This window comes from Schistosoma mansoni (genome assembly GCF_000237925.1).
Source record: "Schistosoma mansoni, WGS project CABG00000000 data, supercontig 0151, strain Puerto Rico, whole genome shotgun sequence".
Lineage (NCBI taxonomy): Eukaryota > Metazoa > Platyhelminthes > Trematoda > Strigeidida > Schistosomatidae > Schistosoma > Schistosoma mansoni.
Genome location: NW_017386048.1, coordinates 253,773 through 272,188, shown reverse-complemented (window position 1 = coordinate 272,188; position 18,416 = coordinate 253,773). Strand labels below are relative to the sequence as shown.

The window sequence follows — 18,416 nt, the reverse complement described above, 5'->3', positions numbered from 1 at the left end:
GGACGAAACGGCCGTCCAGTGTTTCCAGGTTTTCCATAGTGGTCTAGCTTCAATTGACTCATGCTTTTTATTTTGTTTTTATTGTATATTTAAATCAATCAAACAATTTTATTCATAATGATGTTTAAAAATGCTAAGAATTCACTAATTTCACCGGTTTTTAATCTGTCATCAAACGGGTATATAATATATATCTGTATATATGTATAGTTGCATAATCACATATCTATAATCTCTTTTGATTAGTCATGTTTACCGCTTCTATTTCATAGAATCATTTAATTAGTAGTAAATCATCGACTTTTCAATAGTCTATTCATTATGACAACAATTTACATGTAGCTTAGATTTGATGGAGTCTATTCGCACAAGCATGATATTCAAATGAAATTGTTATGTCTCGATAAGAATAGTGAATGGTAAATTTAGGATCTATTTATGAACCGATACTATGCGTATATTTTTATTGTATAATTGTTAAATAACTAAACTATTCATATTCATGTTCATCTCATTATAAGCTTTAATTTTGACTCATAGACTATTACTATAAGATTTACCGTTCTTGAGGTATCCCAAGTCTATCATATACTATCTCCCTTATTCATAGCCACGTTTGGTTAAACCTTGTACAAATGTTGTTTTCTTATTTTATGGTTCGATGTTGTCAGTTTGATTGATATATAAACCCAGTATCCTTGAGGTAAATGATTCATATTGCGGAGGCTTTTATTGGTTTTCTGAACTTAACTGGCTGGACTAGGCAGAAAGCAGAACCGACAAGTACTCTAGACTACTTGTACAGGTTTTGTGTATCATTGGTACGATCACTAATTCACTACTCTCTAATTGGAAGTATAATCACGTTATACATTAACAGGGTATCCAAGTGGTACGACTTATAACAGAAATATTTAAGGAATCATTAACTTTATACAATAATTAAATTGAAAATATCAAAATATGAAGCTAAGAATGATTAAGCTTATTCATTAGATATGAAAAAAATAATTTTTATAGGGAAATAGGAAACAATATTTCAAGAAATATTAATAGATGAAAATTAGATGGTGATCATTAACGTCAGTAAGGTAAAGGATCATTTGATTTAGGAGTAATATTAGATTTGATGGTATCAATTCGCCCAAGCATGATATTCAAATGTTGATAGCATTCATTTAGAAGTAATTTTTTTATTAATGTGGATACAAAATACTAAAACTAGGTTTTAAGTTAATAAACAATCTGATGGTTGAATTCATGAATCAATTATTGCTAAACCACCATGGAAAACCTGGAAGCATTGGATGGCCATCTGGTCCTAGTATGGCACTCCTCAGTAACGAGCTTCCACGATCCCACCTCTCAAGATTTGAACCCAGGACCGAACGAACGCTTAACCTCTAGACCACTGTGCCGGCATTCAACAGTGTTAATGGCTAACTTCAACCGGCCATCTAGTGCTTCCAGGTTTTTCCATAGTGGTCTAGCTTCAACTGACTCAAGATCTCATCTATTAAAATAATTTAATCTTGTTAAAGATTTACTAATGAAGATAATAATATTATTAATAACGATAACATGAGGGGAGGGGGGGTCAGTTAACCAGTTTTTCTGAAATAAAATTGTGAAAAATGATTGTTTTCTATTTTGATATTTACCTGTTATCTTTGGTTAAATCTAATGTTCTGGATAAAATTGCATCACTGTACAAGGTGACATCAATTTCTAAATTGAAAATAGACAACATAAATAGAACAAATGCATAATTTACTATAGTTAATCTATAATATTTACATATTTCTTTAAACTTTAGGTTGTTTATCATACTATTTATTGAGGTCATAGTGATAGTAGCTTTATTGATATCACTTACGATTTCAGTAATTAAAGTATACAATCGATTAACAACTAAGTAGTGATTCATGTTATGATTCATGTGTATTATTGAATAAGTGAGTGTATCGACATCATCAGGTAAAGATTAGAAAGTCAGTTAAGGATCTTCATCAATTCCCGGGATTTGAAGATACGTTATATGTGTTTAACTATCACGTATACAAAAATATTGGGGGCTACTGCAAGCAAGATGTTGTATTAACCCATCAAATCAAGTTGACAAATCATCTTTTCAGTGTAGACAAGATAACCATCACCAGTGCTGTATAGCATTTGATTAAGTGGATCAGAACAGGAATTAGTGGTAGGTATGCATATACTCTTTCAATATTCATTCACAGTTGATTTTATTTCATTGATTCTATCGGAACCACAATGTCTTTGATGAACTATTATGTTGACTATTATTATGTATAATGGTATTGTTATTATGATCCGGACTTATTTGATAGATATTTCGATGATTTCACTTCACTGTGTTTATGTGATTTAACTGCTAAGAATGAAACTCATTTCTACTAAGTCACTTGTCAGTCATGCTTGACCGACCAGTAGTATTAATAATGATTTCGCAATCTTGCACAAAACTCTTTAATAGATCTTCCTAGTTGTCAATAGTTAAAACAATTTCCTTTGTGTAATCTACTTCAGATATTTATCTCATTTATTGACTAACTTTGTTTGTAAGCTATTCGACACTATAGTGTATCTGAAACGATTGTAAATATCATACGGAATTCATACTATGGACTACACTGCAAAGTTTTGCTTGAAGAACAGCTGACAGATGTATTTCCAGTAAAAACCGGTGTCAGACAAGGCTGTTAACTTTAGATTTTATCTTTCTTTTGGTAGTCGACTCGATTATAATCACCTTTCCTTCTCAGTTGCAATTACTTAGCAAAATATGAAAATAATACATTAAATACATAATTTACACAGCTTCTTTGGGCTGTCAGTTACTCCGTTATTCTTTTAATTCTATTGTTATTTTGATTCGTCTCCAATTTTCTTCCTGTTCTCTTCATTTCAATCTTCCGCTGGCAGACATTTCAACTCCTAATGCCGCTACATACTATTTGTATCTGCCAACATAAGTAGCATACACACAGCAGAATCCTCTACAGCAGTAGGTCTTACCACATAAGGGAAAAAACAATTCCTGAAATATAACACTAAGAGCATCAAACCAATGACACTTAATGAAGAACCTATGGAAGAAGTGGAAAGTTTTGCGTCCCTGAACAGCATCATAGAGTAACAAGGAAATTCTGGTTCAAATGTGAAGGTAAAGATTGTCAAAGCAAGGACAACAATCCTACAATTGAATAACATATGAAACTCAAAACAACTGTCTTCAAGCCAACATCAAAGTCAGAATCTTCAATACGAAAGTCAAGACAGTTTTACTGTACGCAGCTGAAACTATGATAACTATCACAGCCATCATCAAAACAGTACAAGTATTTCTAAACAATTGTCTACAAAAGATACTTAATGTCCATTAGCCGGATACCATCAGCAACAGTCTTCCATAGGATAGCACAAACCAGCTTCTAGTTCAAGGGGAGATTAGGAAAAGACGTTGGGAGTGGATAAGACATACACTGAGGAAATCACCAGACTTCATCATGAGGCAAGCATTAACATGGAATCCGTAAGGGAAGCAGAAAAGTGGAAGGCCATAGAACACATTACGTCAGCAAATAGAAGCAGATATGAAAAGGATGAATGTTAATTGGAAATAACTAAAAAGGATTGCCCAGGACAGAGTTGGATGGATAATGGTAGTGGGCGGCCTATGTTCCTCCATGACGGATAACAGACATACATAATCCATAAGTAGTTGCTATATATTACTTAAGAAAAGAATTTTTATATTGATTTATTCTTGTGTTTTTTTTGTATTCATCACTAAAACATTCCACTTACAATTCGTTTTATTTGATAAAGGTCTTAGTAACTAAATTTTTTTAATATTCTCATTATAAAGTTTTTAAAAAATATTCATCAACATTGTCACTTCATTCGAATGAAGCACTTAACTAACTGTCTGTCTATCTATCGATCTACATAGTTATCTATGTGTTTGTCTATCTATCTATCTATTTAAATAACTTGTGTGCTATTATTATTAACACACTTATTTCAATAAATAATTGACACTGTTACATTACATGAAACCAAAAAAAATGCCTTTTACTTCTATCTGTCAAACAAAAACTTTTCAATATAACACTATTGTCACGGTAATAATGTTTACATAATCATTACTCTCTCTCTCTCTCTCCCTCCCTCCCTCTCTCTCTCTCTACATATATATATATTGATATGTATACTGTTTGTAATGGACTTATCAACTATTTGTTAGGAATTTAGAAAAATAAAAAAATAGAAAGAAAAAGGCAAACAAACAAACCAACAACATACAATGAAAGTATCTATGTGATTCAGTAATTTTTCTTTATTTTTTTAAAAAAAAAGAATAAAAACGGGTTTTAATTTTAACTATTTATTGATTAGAAGGATTCTTATTGAAAGAATAAATTTAATTATTAGACTAATTGAAAAATATTTTTTTCAAAGTGATAATAGTAGTACATGTTCTATGAATGTCATCCCAGAGAATTCCTCGTTGTGCATTATTTGCTGACGATGCTGGGATTGGTTGGAAAAAGCGGAGAGGTGGTCGGTGTATGATATGGTGTCGTGGTATGAAAGGAAGCTGAAAAGGACTGGCTTCTGTTGGTCTTTCACGACTCCCTGGTTGAGGTCCGAGAGATGGTGAAACACAGTGGCTAGAGATGTTATCAGATATGGCTCAGAATAGAAGCCAATGGTGATCCTGCTGCAACCTTTTTTTTACTTTCTTCATAAAAAGTTATTATAAGTTCGTTAACTGAAAGAGTTCTTCTGGTTGTACATTTCTGTTTCCTCCACTATTATTCTTATTATTACACTAACACTAATTTGTGGTTGTTATTGTTCCTTTTTTTCTTTTTTCTTATATGCAGCTTACCCTCTTTTTCTTTTTCTATTTTCATTCTTTGATGTGGCGCATATATATCTGGTGCCCCCTTGTACCAATATTTACGTGTTCAAATAAATAAGTAGTTGAAAAATAAGACTGGCTTTTTGTAACATAGTAAGTGGTTATACTAGTTTAAACTATCCCCTTAATTGGAAAACAAATCAAATTACTCAGTGTGTAATCTGACGTATTGAGTGAAGTCAGTATTGCAGAGAAATGGGCATGCTCAAATCGTATTAGCTTATCAGTACTTTGTCTCCTTCTTGACTCTTCACATTGATTTATTTGGTGGGTTATTCATATGAAGTAGGATATTGAGTTACTTAAAATTTATAATCAATCATTCTTTGTCACAATTTAAGTTGATTGAGATAGTTGAAATTTCAAAGAATTGTCATTTGAATACTTATTATTGAGTTCCTTAGAAAAAAATGTATGAATTTCCAGACGGATGGGGTTATAGTGGAAGAGACTTAAATGTAACGACTTATTTTCGTGCTATCTACGATACGTTAATGTTTAGATATTCTTGTATATCGAAGAAAGTTATTACTTGACATCCACTATAATTATCTAGTATTATGTTTATTTCAGTCTGCTTAAGGCTCAGTGGTATACATCTAAATGATTCTTGTTCGTACAGAGTTGAGTCAACAAAGAAAAAAAAGGTTTTATTACAGTGTGGTATTCGCCAAGATGAAGGGAAGTTTTCTTTAATAACTTACAGACCATTATAGATATTATAATAAGTTAGTAAATGACGGTAGGATTTAAACATCTTTATCAACGAAATATATTTAAATGAATAAACTGTTAACCTTAAATGATTACCAAATAATGAACAATGTCATTTTTCCCTATTCGTTATTTTAGATTGATTTCTTTTGATCACATTTTAAAATGACTAACATGATAGTACTCTTTGTTAGATATAAGATCGCCAAAGGAAGTCAGCAGCATAAGACATGAATGTATATAATCTAGAATCAAGATCATAAGACTCAGCACTAGACTTTGTCCAACTAACGAGCACCAACTGACCTGAAATTTATCTCTATGATCTCTCATTAAGTTGCTTTAAATTATCTAGCAACTATGAACTTAATTCATGAATAGATATTGCTATTAAACGGCGAGACTAAACTATATGGACGAGCCAATCAGAAGCTTTCGCGTGTTTTCAAGGTCACGGCGCTAAGTTCGGAACCTGATGCTTACGTACGGTCGGTTTACAACGGATTTTAGAGAAGACGTGATAATTCAGCGTGTACAAGAGAAGTGATCATAAGATTTTGGCGCGAAATTCAATTATCCATTTGTATAAATAGAGTTTTGGCATTATAGCTGATGTCAGTTCGTGATGAAAACCTCAAGAATAATTCCTAACCTTAACCATGAACTGTAAATCATAATTTGAATTCTTCACACAGGTTTATAACCCTCATTTAGTCTTACTTATTATGTTGACACTCTCAGGGTCACTCTAGCGTCGCTCAAAGGTCGTCCATAATTTATGGTCTCATCCTTAACCCTAAACCATAACCCTAAACCTTAACTCTAACCCTAAACCCTAAACCATACCAACATACCAACAACACTGAAGCTATGTGGTCGCGGGTAAAATAATTTTTGAGACCTTATCATGGTTTCAGAGGTCGACTACTATGGGGCCACATGGATAAGTTCCTGTACCAGATGCACTATGATTTTAGAACTTCTGAACCTATATCTAACCTTGATAAGTTTTTAAGTCATTTAAAAGAACAGTATCCCCTTAAATTTTTTTTTGTATAATATATTTTTACTGTATCCTGTCTTCTGATTGGCTGATATTTCTCAAGGTCATTTAAGATTCGTTCAAAGGTCGTCCATATATTTCAGTCTCGCCCTATTAAACAGTTCTATATCCTAGGTATCATTACCAAGACTTGATTTGATAATTTTGAATAAATTGAGCATTGGGTAGATTGTTATAAATAAATTATATATTTGTAATATCCCAATGAGTAGAAAAATTAGATTTTCTGACGTTTCGTGACTCAGTGTAAGCCGCTTCTTCAGAGAATAAATAGTACTATTTAAACTTGGATTAATATTAATTTGGTTATTTATTCTCTGAAGAAGCGGCTTACACTGAGTCACGAAACGTCAGAAAATCTAATTTTTCTACTCATTGAGTTCTATATCCTGTTAATTTCCTTTTTAATGAACAAACTGTCTATATATTTAAAGTAACTAACTAAATTATACGTTTTCGAACTGTGGTATGTGCTACCGATGTCGACAGATATAAGTAGTATGTATCATCAGCAGAAAGTGAAATGCCTGGAGGCAGAAGGTTAATAAAATCGAAGAAAAGAGAACGAGAACGGAGAATGATTGGTGTGGAATCGAAAGAACAATCAAGTCTGAGACAATTGGTGAACATTTTGCAAATCAAATATTCACTGTATGGTTCTCAGATTTTATTAAAATATTCTGTAATTTACTATTTAGTTACATTCGATTGTCCCCACTTATGTTATCCTTCACTACAGAGCTACTCTAACCTATCAGCTGACATTTCTATCTATGATCAACATAAAACTATGTATGTGATATTTTTCATTCAAAATATTATTTTAAATATCACCTTACATATGTTACCGTATAGATTATGATTTTTTAGATGATAGTGGTTGACGTATAATATCCACTAGTATTTAAGTGTACCTAACCAGTAAATCTGAATACGTAAGAAAGTTCGTTCTACTCTTTTCTTTTTTAATCTGCACTTACGATATGAACAATAAAGTTATCAAGAATTAATATCAGAAGGGGTTTTTGTGGATACATTAGTAATTTTAATAATTAGATGACGGCTCAGTGGTGTAGAGGTTAAGCGTTCGCTCATGAGACCGGTATGTCGTGGATTCAAATCTCTTAAGGCGGGATTGTGGATACGTACTGCTGACGAGTTCCACAATAGGACGAAAAGGTCTTCCAGTGCTTCCGAGTTTTCCATAGTGGTCTAGCTTCAATTGACTCGTGATCCTTAGGTAATATTATAGAAAATCTAAATAGTAACAATCATAATGAAGTACATAATAGTGATAACAATCAATACAATACTCACCTTTTGAATTTTGATTTAATGACCAAATACCTGATGTTAATGCATTCACTTCCATTGATTCATATAAATCACCATGTAATCCTTGTTGCTTAGATTTAATATGCTTATTATTCTTATTAGTAGTAGTTGTAGTAATATTTTCATTATTTGTTTGACGTCTATATGTTAAATAAAATAAATTTGGATCTTTCAAACTTAAATGATTTCTAGCTAATATTTGTTTAATAACATCTTTTACAGTATCTTTAGAAGATATTGTATAGATTTGTGTTACTTCAGTACCTTGAGCCAAGTCGGTATAAATAAGTATCTGTTAAAAGGTGTAAACAAAAAAAGTTAACATCAATTTCATTTAGAATTCAGTAGTAGATTTCTATTATTAAGTAGTAAATAAATTCACATCTGTTGTAAATGAAATTTTATAGAATGACATTCTATATAAAAGTATTATTATTAAACATTATGTTATAAACAAAGATGGATAGTGGCTAACAGTGGAATCCAGGACGCGCGTTTCATCCTATCTGGTGCTCTTCAGCTGAATGTACCTGCATCTCAGAGTTGATGTTCACTTTGGGACTCGAACCCAGTACCTTTCACTTCAAACGCCATCGTGTTATCCACTCAGAAAACAATACTAAATGAATTTAAACTTCACCTCATTATACAAGCAAGTGGCTATCAGAACTCAGTAGCTAAGTGGATAATGCGATGGCGTTTGAAGCGAAAGGTACTGAGTTCGTGTCCAAGTGTGAAAATCAACTCTGTGATGCAGGTATATCCAGTTGAAGAGTCCAAAATAAGATGACTATCCATCTTTGCTTACAATGCTTATGAATTAAGGCTATATCGAGACAATACGCACAGTATGCACATATGCCAATTAGAGACTGACCAGTTGCAGTCCTAACACATTGATTGGAAGATTCAAACAAACAATACTAAATGAAATTATGTTATAAATCATAATGTTTAGTTCGGAGGTTTTTGTCCGGTAATTCTCAATAGTACTGAAATCAATATATGTCCATTTGTGACAACTATTTATATCACACAAACTTTTAAATCAATAAAATCTCACTTGAAAGTACTACTAATACAAATTAACAACCAAGTGCCATATGCATCATTCTTATGAATAAGCGTTCAGGCACGAGACCGAAGGTCTTAGGTTCAAATCTTGTGTATGTAATCGTTGATACGCACCACTATGAAGTACCATACTAGAACAAAACGACCTTCCAGTGCTTCCAGGTTTTCAGTGGTAGTCTAGCATTCGTCGATTCATGATCTCAATCGAATTATATATATACTCCTGAGAAAATATAACATATATATAGCAATATTAATAATTCTTATTAATGCTCTTGTTACTATGTTTGCAACTCCGATATTTTAATAGTATATTACATAGAAGACCTGAATATCAACTGCAGGAAATTAAAAGCTCTTTCTAATACCCATCAACCGATTGAGGAATTTAGGGGATATTTGGACTCAGTAGTTTGGTGGGTAATCCATTTGATATTTGAGACGATAGGTACTTGGTTCAAGTATCGTTGTTAACATTTTCAAGCGATTTTACACATGCTTATTTGCATACTTGTATAGCACAGAAAATACCTTGTCATTCAAGTTAATATTGTGTTACATTTTAATTTAAATACAGATTTAATTAACTGACGAAATTAAAAGTGAATTCACATTATATCCTTTTAATTTCTGTTCTTGCCTTAGTTATATTCCCTTTTATCAGTAGCGGACAAATGAATCAAGCTGAACCACGTCTTTGATTTTATTCGCTAAAAGTCTTCTTGTAAAGAAGGTAATTCTTACAATCAGCTGAAATTGTGAGAGAACTATTGATTAAAATAGAAAATGTATATCATTAGTTTCTAAACCATTGACTAGAAAGAACCTTGCTCATTACAAAACCTTAGTGTTGAGGGTTTAATTCTATTTGTGGAAATGATGGATATCTATTGTTCATCAATCTCAGACTACGATGCAATAGGTTTTTAATCATCCATGGTTTTGTCGCCTAAGTTTGGCTTGTTAAAAAAAAACAATAATGCCAAACAATTTAATGATCAATATATTCGGTAGGTAATGAACTCGAGGACAGAATTTTGATCAAGTTCTTATGATTTGCTCAAAAGGTTTCCGTACCCAATATCTACCTTTTACGTATCTGAGATGTTTTAGTGACCCGTTATTTTGACTCCAGTTAGATCGTATGTTGATTGCTATAGAAATATACATGTCAGCTATCCCCGCATATTATTATCAACTTAATTCGCATTAATGTATAATGGGATTAAAAAAGTCAAATATGAGAATGGATTTTGAATACTTTAATTTCGTACACTCATTGGTCTGGACAGACAATCAGAGGGACGAAGTAAAGAAAGTGAAGCGAAACGATGTGCATTGGCGAAGGCATATGAGCCAACTCGATTTGATCAAGCGTTAATCGATATTTATAGGCGAACAAAAATAAGTTACAAGTATGTGATGAATAAGATAAGAAATACACACACGCTTACGTAAAAACAGTCAAGGTTGATAAGTGAATTGTTACTATTTTAATATCATTGTATATTAAGTAAGTCAATAAAAGGGCTTAACAAAATTTAACCATAATCAAAATTGAATGTAAGAGAGTTGCTATAATGTAACTGAATCAAGTTAAGAAAGTAATTTGAAGTGATAGTGATAACGTTAGTGTTCCTTATCAATGCCAGTATAGATGAAAGGTTTACTCAGCTAAGTTTCTGTTTCCTAGAATCGTATCTTTACTTTTAATCAAACTCTGTATGGAGCTCAGTTTAACTTTACTATTGACGGTTAATTTTATTAGGTGACAGAATTCATATGAGTTTCTTACAAAGTCAATTATTATCTCTCAGATTTTCCTTAAGCAAATTATAATTTGAATTTTTTATATATTAGCAAGTGTCATAGTTGATCTTTTAGGTCTTATGTAATTTTATATTTTGTTAAGAGTATTCTTCAGTCGTTAATATAACCTGCATATCCAACATGTGCGTAAGTCCCCAGGACCAAAGCAAACTTCAGCCCAGACAAAGTCTATATATTTTAAGATTAGAGCACTATGTTTTGTTTGTATTTTATTCTTGGCAAAGATATATGGATATTTTAGATACTGAATTAAGCGTAGTACTAAGTAAGTTCTTCTATAGTGGACTCTTGAGTGGTTCAGAGGTGGCAACAAGTAATTGCCTTTGGTAACATACTCAGTACATTCACTAAGATCACAAAGAGCATAGAAGTATACAAACCTACGATCATATCGTAGTTTTGTACTACACGTTTTTACAAGCTTTGTATGAATTGATAGGTGGTCGAACACTCATAAGACCATACTATCTTGTTAATTATTTTTTAAGTATTCAGATGACTGATTATTCGTGTACAATTTTTCTACGTGTGTAATTGTTTGTGTACCGAATTATCTATCTTATTCATTAAGCATTCGAACTACTTAAAACAACTCAGCAAATCACACAAAGGTTGTTTACCAAATCAATCCATACATCCCAAAACGATTAACTTTCTTTCTTACTCGTTCGATCTACTGCTTAGCGTGGTTCAAATACAATATACCCTAATCATCCGTATTGCGACGTTCTTATAACGTTGTTGACAGTCATCATAACTAAGGTACTGCAGTCGATCAATCTTATGAGGTTATACGGGATAATTATTGTTTGCAACCAAATCTAGTTGTCGCACATTTTAGTCTATCTCCACGCTCGTAATTTCATAAACTGATGAGTAGAAAGGCATTCGATTATACCAATTTCTCTATCACTTATACAATAAAATACTTCGAAACAAGATCCAGTCTAGCTTTACAAGCAAAAAAAAAGAAAACTATTCATGTAATGAGTCTATTAATTTACTACATAAAGTTGGCTTATTAAATCTTCACAAGATCCCAGCTACACATCAGCGAATACAAGTAAGGAACGAGGAAAAAAGAACTGAAAAACTGATTTTCATACAAAATCTGCATTATGGTAAGAAGAAACCACAATGTTTCAAGACTTTACAGTGTTTACTGTCTTTAAGTATGGCGTTAAATTGCAATTAAATAAACTTGGGTGAAGATAAATCCAGCAATTCAAAGAGGTTAATCACATTAATGTGTAAAGCTAATACAACCTTTCATGAAATGGAGGTCAATAGACAAACCTGACAGTTGTATATTAAATAAAGGAAGAACAACAACATTTGGAGAATTAAATGAATTAATTATATTTCGAAACTTCTCATTAGTAGTAAATGACCTAAAGTTGCAATTAGTAGTAGTATTATACACCAAGTTTCACATACTAATTTCAACGAGGTCCAGTTCGAAATAATACAAAAAATGATGAGAAGCAGGAAGACGATAAGATGTATTTAACAAAGTACTTTGTTGATCATAAAGTGTGGGTTCGTGGATGCGCACTGCTAAGGAATCACACAATAGGACGAAACCACCGTCCAGTGCTTCCAGGTTTTTCATGGTGGTCTAGCATTAATTGACTCATGAATTCAACTATAAAATTACTGAAATTTCCACAAAATCCCCTTTTGATGATAATAAAGTCGTTTATAGAAAAAGTGTCTTTATAAATTATAATTAAGAGATAGAATCTAAGGTAGAGTTTTTAACAACTGAGTGATTATATAAATAAGCCACTTATTTGATGTCTATATAATCACCAATTTGTTAGAAAATTGTTTCTCATTTTATCCGTTAGTTATTACTTATGACATAAGCCCCTTATTTACATAACCTTACTTTGAACATGTATTAGTAGTAGACAGAAAAAACCTGGACAAACCTAACACTATTCACTACTGAGTTGATTATAAATATGTAAATGATAACATCCCAGAGTGGAAAGCTGGATAACACGGGATCGAATCATCCACGGAGTATTGATTCCTCTTAGATAATAGGCGCGCCTTGCTGACAAGTAACAAATAGCATGAAACCTGCTTCCAGGGTATCCTGTGAACTACATCTAACCACCTATCGATCCAATTTATTTTATTGTGCAAGTCTTATTGTCCTTTCTTCATTAAAATCTACCGAGGAATCAGGATGTATGAAATCATATATTTATTTCATGATCTTATGTAACTTATCAAAGACACATTAAGGGAATCACCCAATTGCGTCACAAGACAAGCCCTCACATGGAGTCCTGAAGGCCAAAGGAAAAGAGGAAGACCAAAAAACACATGACACTGAGAAATGGAGACAGACATGAGAAGAATGAACGAAAGTTGGATAGAACTAGAAAGGAAGGCCCATGACAGAATGAGTGGGTTGGCGGCCTATACTCCATTGGGAGTAACAGGCGTAAGTAAGTAAGTAAGTATGTGACCTATCAAACTAATATCTAACATCCGTTTGAATGTTAAGTGAAATTTCTTCATAATTAATTAGACAATATTAATTGGTCATGTGTTCCATCTATCGATAACCTTTCACCAGGATTTTGCATTGTATATATCATTAAGCAAACAACGAATCCCTATCAGCTCAAGTAACTAATTGTATTTACATAAATCACTAGAGTTTCCATCTACTATAATACTAGTTACTTGTCATTGTAGTTTAACTTTCCCATCTGCAATGTTTCCTTACTAACTTATATTCGTAGCTCATTCTTTATTTAAGTACATCCAGAAAAGATAGTCATTTGAGGAACAGATTTTTTGAAAACAATAATACTCATTTTAGAAACATACTCAAGTTACTTTATCTCATTAGCCTCAAACATTAAATGGTAGAAAGATAGATAATGTGTCTCAGAAACAAAGATGATGATCATATAAGAACTTTCGTTTAAATGAGAGCGAATAGTTTCAAAGTATTTAGGCACCGAGTTTATGTAAGACATTAAGTAGGATGTTTGAGTATACTTCCTTGAAAAAGCTTGGACCAGATTGCCAGGCAAAACGTTGGATTTACTTCAAATTCATTCGATGAGATTTTACAAATATATATTATTCCTATATAAAGATGATGATTTGATCAAAAATATCTCATCACTAATGATGGATCAATCGTAAGTAATATCTAACAATTCATTTCACTTCAAAATGCCTAATTAATAATATATCATTAAAAGGTAATCATTCTTAAATCACATGACCAAATCAACTCTTCCACCAGGAGTTTACTACAGATTACTACATGTAAAAACTACCTATCAATGAGATTGTAAAGCTTCAAAAAATGTTATCTTCAAGAAGAAAATATTTCCCTGAATCTTCTTCATTCTTCTACAATCATCCTTCGTCTTCATCTCGGCTTAATCATATAAGAAAGGAGTGTCTTTCATCTTGAAACGAGAGACAACGGTTACTCAACATGTCTAATAACCGATTCTGTATTATTATTTTATTGCGCAGAAGTAACTTGAGCAGTACTGGTATCTTTATGAATAAATTATGATATTAAAAAGACCGATAAATCAAAAGTTTCATATAGGATCTCTCATCTATATGATATCCGTTAGAATGAAGTAAAAAGGCGAGGCCATATTGTTTACTTGGTGTAATGACTGCTCAGTGTATTATTTGTTCTGTTTTCAGTGTGATAGTATGTTCAGTATTATATTGATTTTACTTCACTGTGACGTTTCTTCAGGATAGTAATCTCTGTAATAATTTTTTGACAACTCCGTTTAGTATGGCATGCAGCTCGGACTTTTAGTACTGTGTATTTTCCATATGTGTGATAGATATTGGTCAATGACGAAGTATGGGCGAAATGTATTTTGGCTAAAGAAGTCATGAATGAAAACCTCCATTTGATACCAGCCTTTGTATTCTTAAATTAGGTTATTTGACATCGTGATGACATTCTTGTTGCACAATTATATAAGTCGACGCGATTACAACAGTATCACAGTGACGTCTGAAAATAACTTAGTCAATGATCGATTTTCATAGTTGAAAGCGTGAGACAATTGAAGCTAGAACACCAGGGAAAGCCTGGGAGCACTGGACGGCCGTTTCGTCCTACTGTGGTACTCCTCAGCAGTGCGCCGTCCATTGCTTCCAGGTTTTCCCTGGTGGTCTAGCTTCAATTGACTCACGCTTTCAACTATGAAAATACTAAATCTCCACAAAAACCCCTACTGATAATGATCTATTTGTTTAACTAGAAAGTCCACGAAATTAAATGTAGTGATCAGGAGAGCGATTTTATAGTAAAATATCACTTGATTACAGTCAACCAATAGACAGACACATTGAAATCTATGTAGATTTACGTGGAAATACAACAAACGGTTGAGTATTAGTTATTTTAACACTGTTTAATACATTATTGTAGCCAATTAGGCTGTCATAAATATTAAGTTTAAAATCATATTCCAGTGTTTTTGATGGAGTTTTGTTCTCTGAGCTGAATGGTTTGGTTGTGGAGCTTTCATCTTCCTTCTGAACGACATCATCAGCACAAACATCAGGTAGAAGTGAAGTGTTTGTTCTCCACCATCTATATTCCAGTGTATTAAATTGAGAAAATTGTTGTGATTCGTGGTTTTACATCAGTAAGTCCATCATGTAAGACTTTTAAAATACTTGTTTTCTGTTTCCAGTTACTGACTATGGGCGACATAGCTCAGAGTAGATTACAATGGCGTAGATGTATACATTCTTTGTCTTCCCTTAAACCATGAGAGAAAAATTACTTTATAAATTTCTTTCTACGAACTAATTATTTCTTCCTGTATTATATCGTTATATTCATTCTTCCTTTTATATACTACCATTGAAATAACTACTTCTATGAATTTGATGGTCAACTTGTACTAATGAAGTGTGGCAACTTGGACCGATAGATATATGTGCCTGATCTTACGTTGTAGCTGATTGACTGACTGACTTCCAGTTACTGAAATTTATGTCATTTTTAAGATTCCGTTTGTATATGAAACTTATCTTAACACTTTTCTGTATTAAACAAGAATGCACCGAAGTCTCTATGTTTACATGTGACTTATAATATCATTTAACAATATCCACAAAATCAGAAGGGGTTTTTTGTGGAGATTTAGTATTTTCATAGCTGAAAGCATGAGTCAGTTGAAGCTTGACCACCAAAGAAAACCTGGAAGCACTGGACGACAGTTTCATCTTATCGTGAGACTCCTCAGCAGTTGAAGTTAGACATAAACACCAACGGATGCCGGCTCAGTGGTCTATCGGTTAAGTGCTCTTGCCCGAGACTGGTAGGTTCTGAGTCCTAAGGCGAGGTCTTGGATGCGCACTGCTGAGGATATCCACAAAAGCATGTGGAAATGAGATAATTTGACGTCGTTTCAGGCCGACGTAGGACTTTATGTTGAAACCCTTGAAAGTAACATTAGAAATAAAACTCATTCTATTCAACTTAATGCTCAACATTATCACACGAATTAGTTGACTTAAATATTTTTATAAAACACAATCATTGTCCTCTGACTTACAAACTGAAAAAAGCTTCAATGAATGCTTTAGGCATTTAGTGTGGACTGAATTTTATTCGTTATCAACAGATGATATGCTCCACAGTTTGAAACATTTGGAGCATAAACTATTTGTTTTGTCAATTCAGCTTACATTGGTATACAAGAGGTTTCATACATAAAATTCAAAATCAACTGAGAAAAGGCATTTGGAGTAAACATTAATGACAGTTACAATAACTTCGGGCCATAACTACATAATTAAAAGCCATTCATAGTTTCTTTCATTTCATTTCTAAAGTAGCATTGTTAACAATGATAACTGCTTAAGTTATGATTTGTCTATATATGGAGTCTGTGGAGATCGTTGATCTTTAGTTCACATCACAAACTTGGTTTGTTCAGATGAACTTTCAAAGCCAGGAAGCACTAGACGGCTTTAAATGGCTTTAAACTTCCACGACTCCAGTTGAGGTTCCTGAGTTAGGTCCCCACGTTGGAAACTATAAACTGTAGTCTGATGAGTGAGTGTTTCATGTTGGTACCTTAAGACCTTTTGGATTCCTTACTTTCAGTATAGACCATGTGCGTTCATATGATTTATATATATATATATATATATATATATATATGGTTACCTCAGGCAGTAAGTCATAAGGAACCTAGAACTTGGTACATTTATGCTTCGTTCTAAGTTGTCACACTATACAATTTCACAGAAATTATGAAAATAAATACCAAAACAGTAGAAGCTGTAAATATATCAGTAGAAGCAAAAAAGAATCTGTATATATAATATGATTTGAGAAAGAAAGGGTAAGTTTACGGAACGAAAAGTATTATATTTTTAACAGTTAAGAGTGAACTCATTCTTCTCACAGTGACCGACTATAAGCCACAGTATCCAACAGTCAAAACCATTGATCATAATAATCGAGCGAATGACAACTAGTTAGTATTCCCTTTCTTAAAATTAACATTAAACCAGTCAATGATTTCATGAACTAATGCTGAATTTTGATTTAGCTACCTCTAACTTCCTTTAAACCTGCTGTCATAACATTATTCATAGTTAATTGAGTGACTGAATTGTAACTGAGTTTATCCCAACCACTTTAATCGATCAAGATTCACTTACTCACCGACTAACTAAAGATCAGTTAGTGTTCTAGGTGTATCTGGTCAGAAAGTCAACTTATTTATTAAATTCATTATCATAAACTTGATAACTTCTAATTGTACTAATAACTTTAACAATAGTAATTATTTAAATTCACATGGTATTGCTTGTTTGAATCTTCCCATCGATGTTTAGGACTGCAACTGATTAGTCTCTTATTGGCATATGTGCGTATTGCCTCGATATAGCCTTAATTCACAAGCATTATAAGCAAAGATGGATAGTGGCTATCAGTGGAATCCAAGACACGCATTTCGTCCTATTCGGGACTCGTCAGTCCTAAACATGAATGGGAAGATTTAAACAAACAATACCAAGTGAATTCAAACTTCATCTCATTGCACAAGCAAGTGTCTATCAGGACTCAGTAACTGAGTGGAAAACGTAATGGCGTTTGAAGTGAAAGGTACTGGGTTCGAGTTCCAGAGTGAACATCAACTCTGGAATGCAAATACATCCAGTTAACGAGTCCCAAATAGGACGAAGTGATGCGCGTCTTGGATTCCACTGCCTAGTTACTAACCATCTTTGCTTATAATAGTAATTATTATTTATTACCTAAACCAAACTAACTGAGTAATAATAATAATAATAAATGATAACTCAAAATTTAAGAGTAACTAATGACTCAGTAAAGAGAACTCATTAATAATCCTCATTTTATGATTCGTATCTTAAATAATATTTACACTGTATACTGTTTCTATA

The 18,416-nt window shown here is 32.7% G+C and overlaps 1 protein-coding gene across 1 annotated transcript in view; it reads right to left on the bottom strand.

The window, feature by feature from the left end:
* Positions 1-18,416, bottom strand: part of Smp_198930 (hypothetical protein) — a gene marked incomplete at both ends in the record, with an annotated part of 44,152 nt that overhangs the window by 19,165 nt on the left and 6,571 nt on the right. Inside the window, 2 exons of the mRNA XM_018798598.1 lie at positions 1,662-1,728; positions 8,046-8,355. Of these exons, the coding sequence (XP_018646677.1) occupies positions 1,662-1,728; positions 8,046-8,355 (377 nt within the window). The remainder of the gene's footprint in view (positions 1-1,661; positions 1,729-8,045; positions 8,356-18,416) is intronic.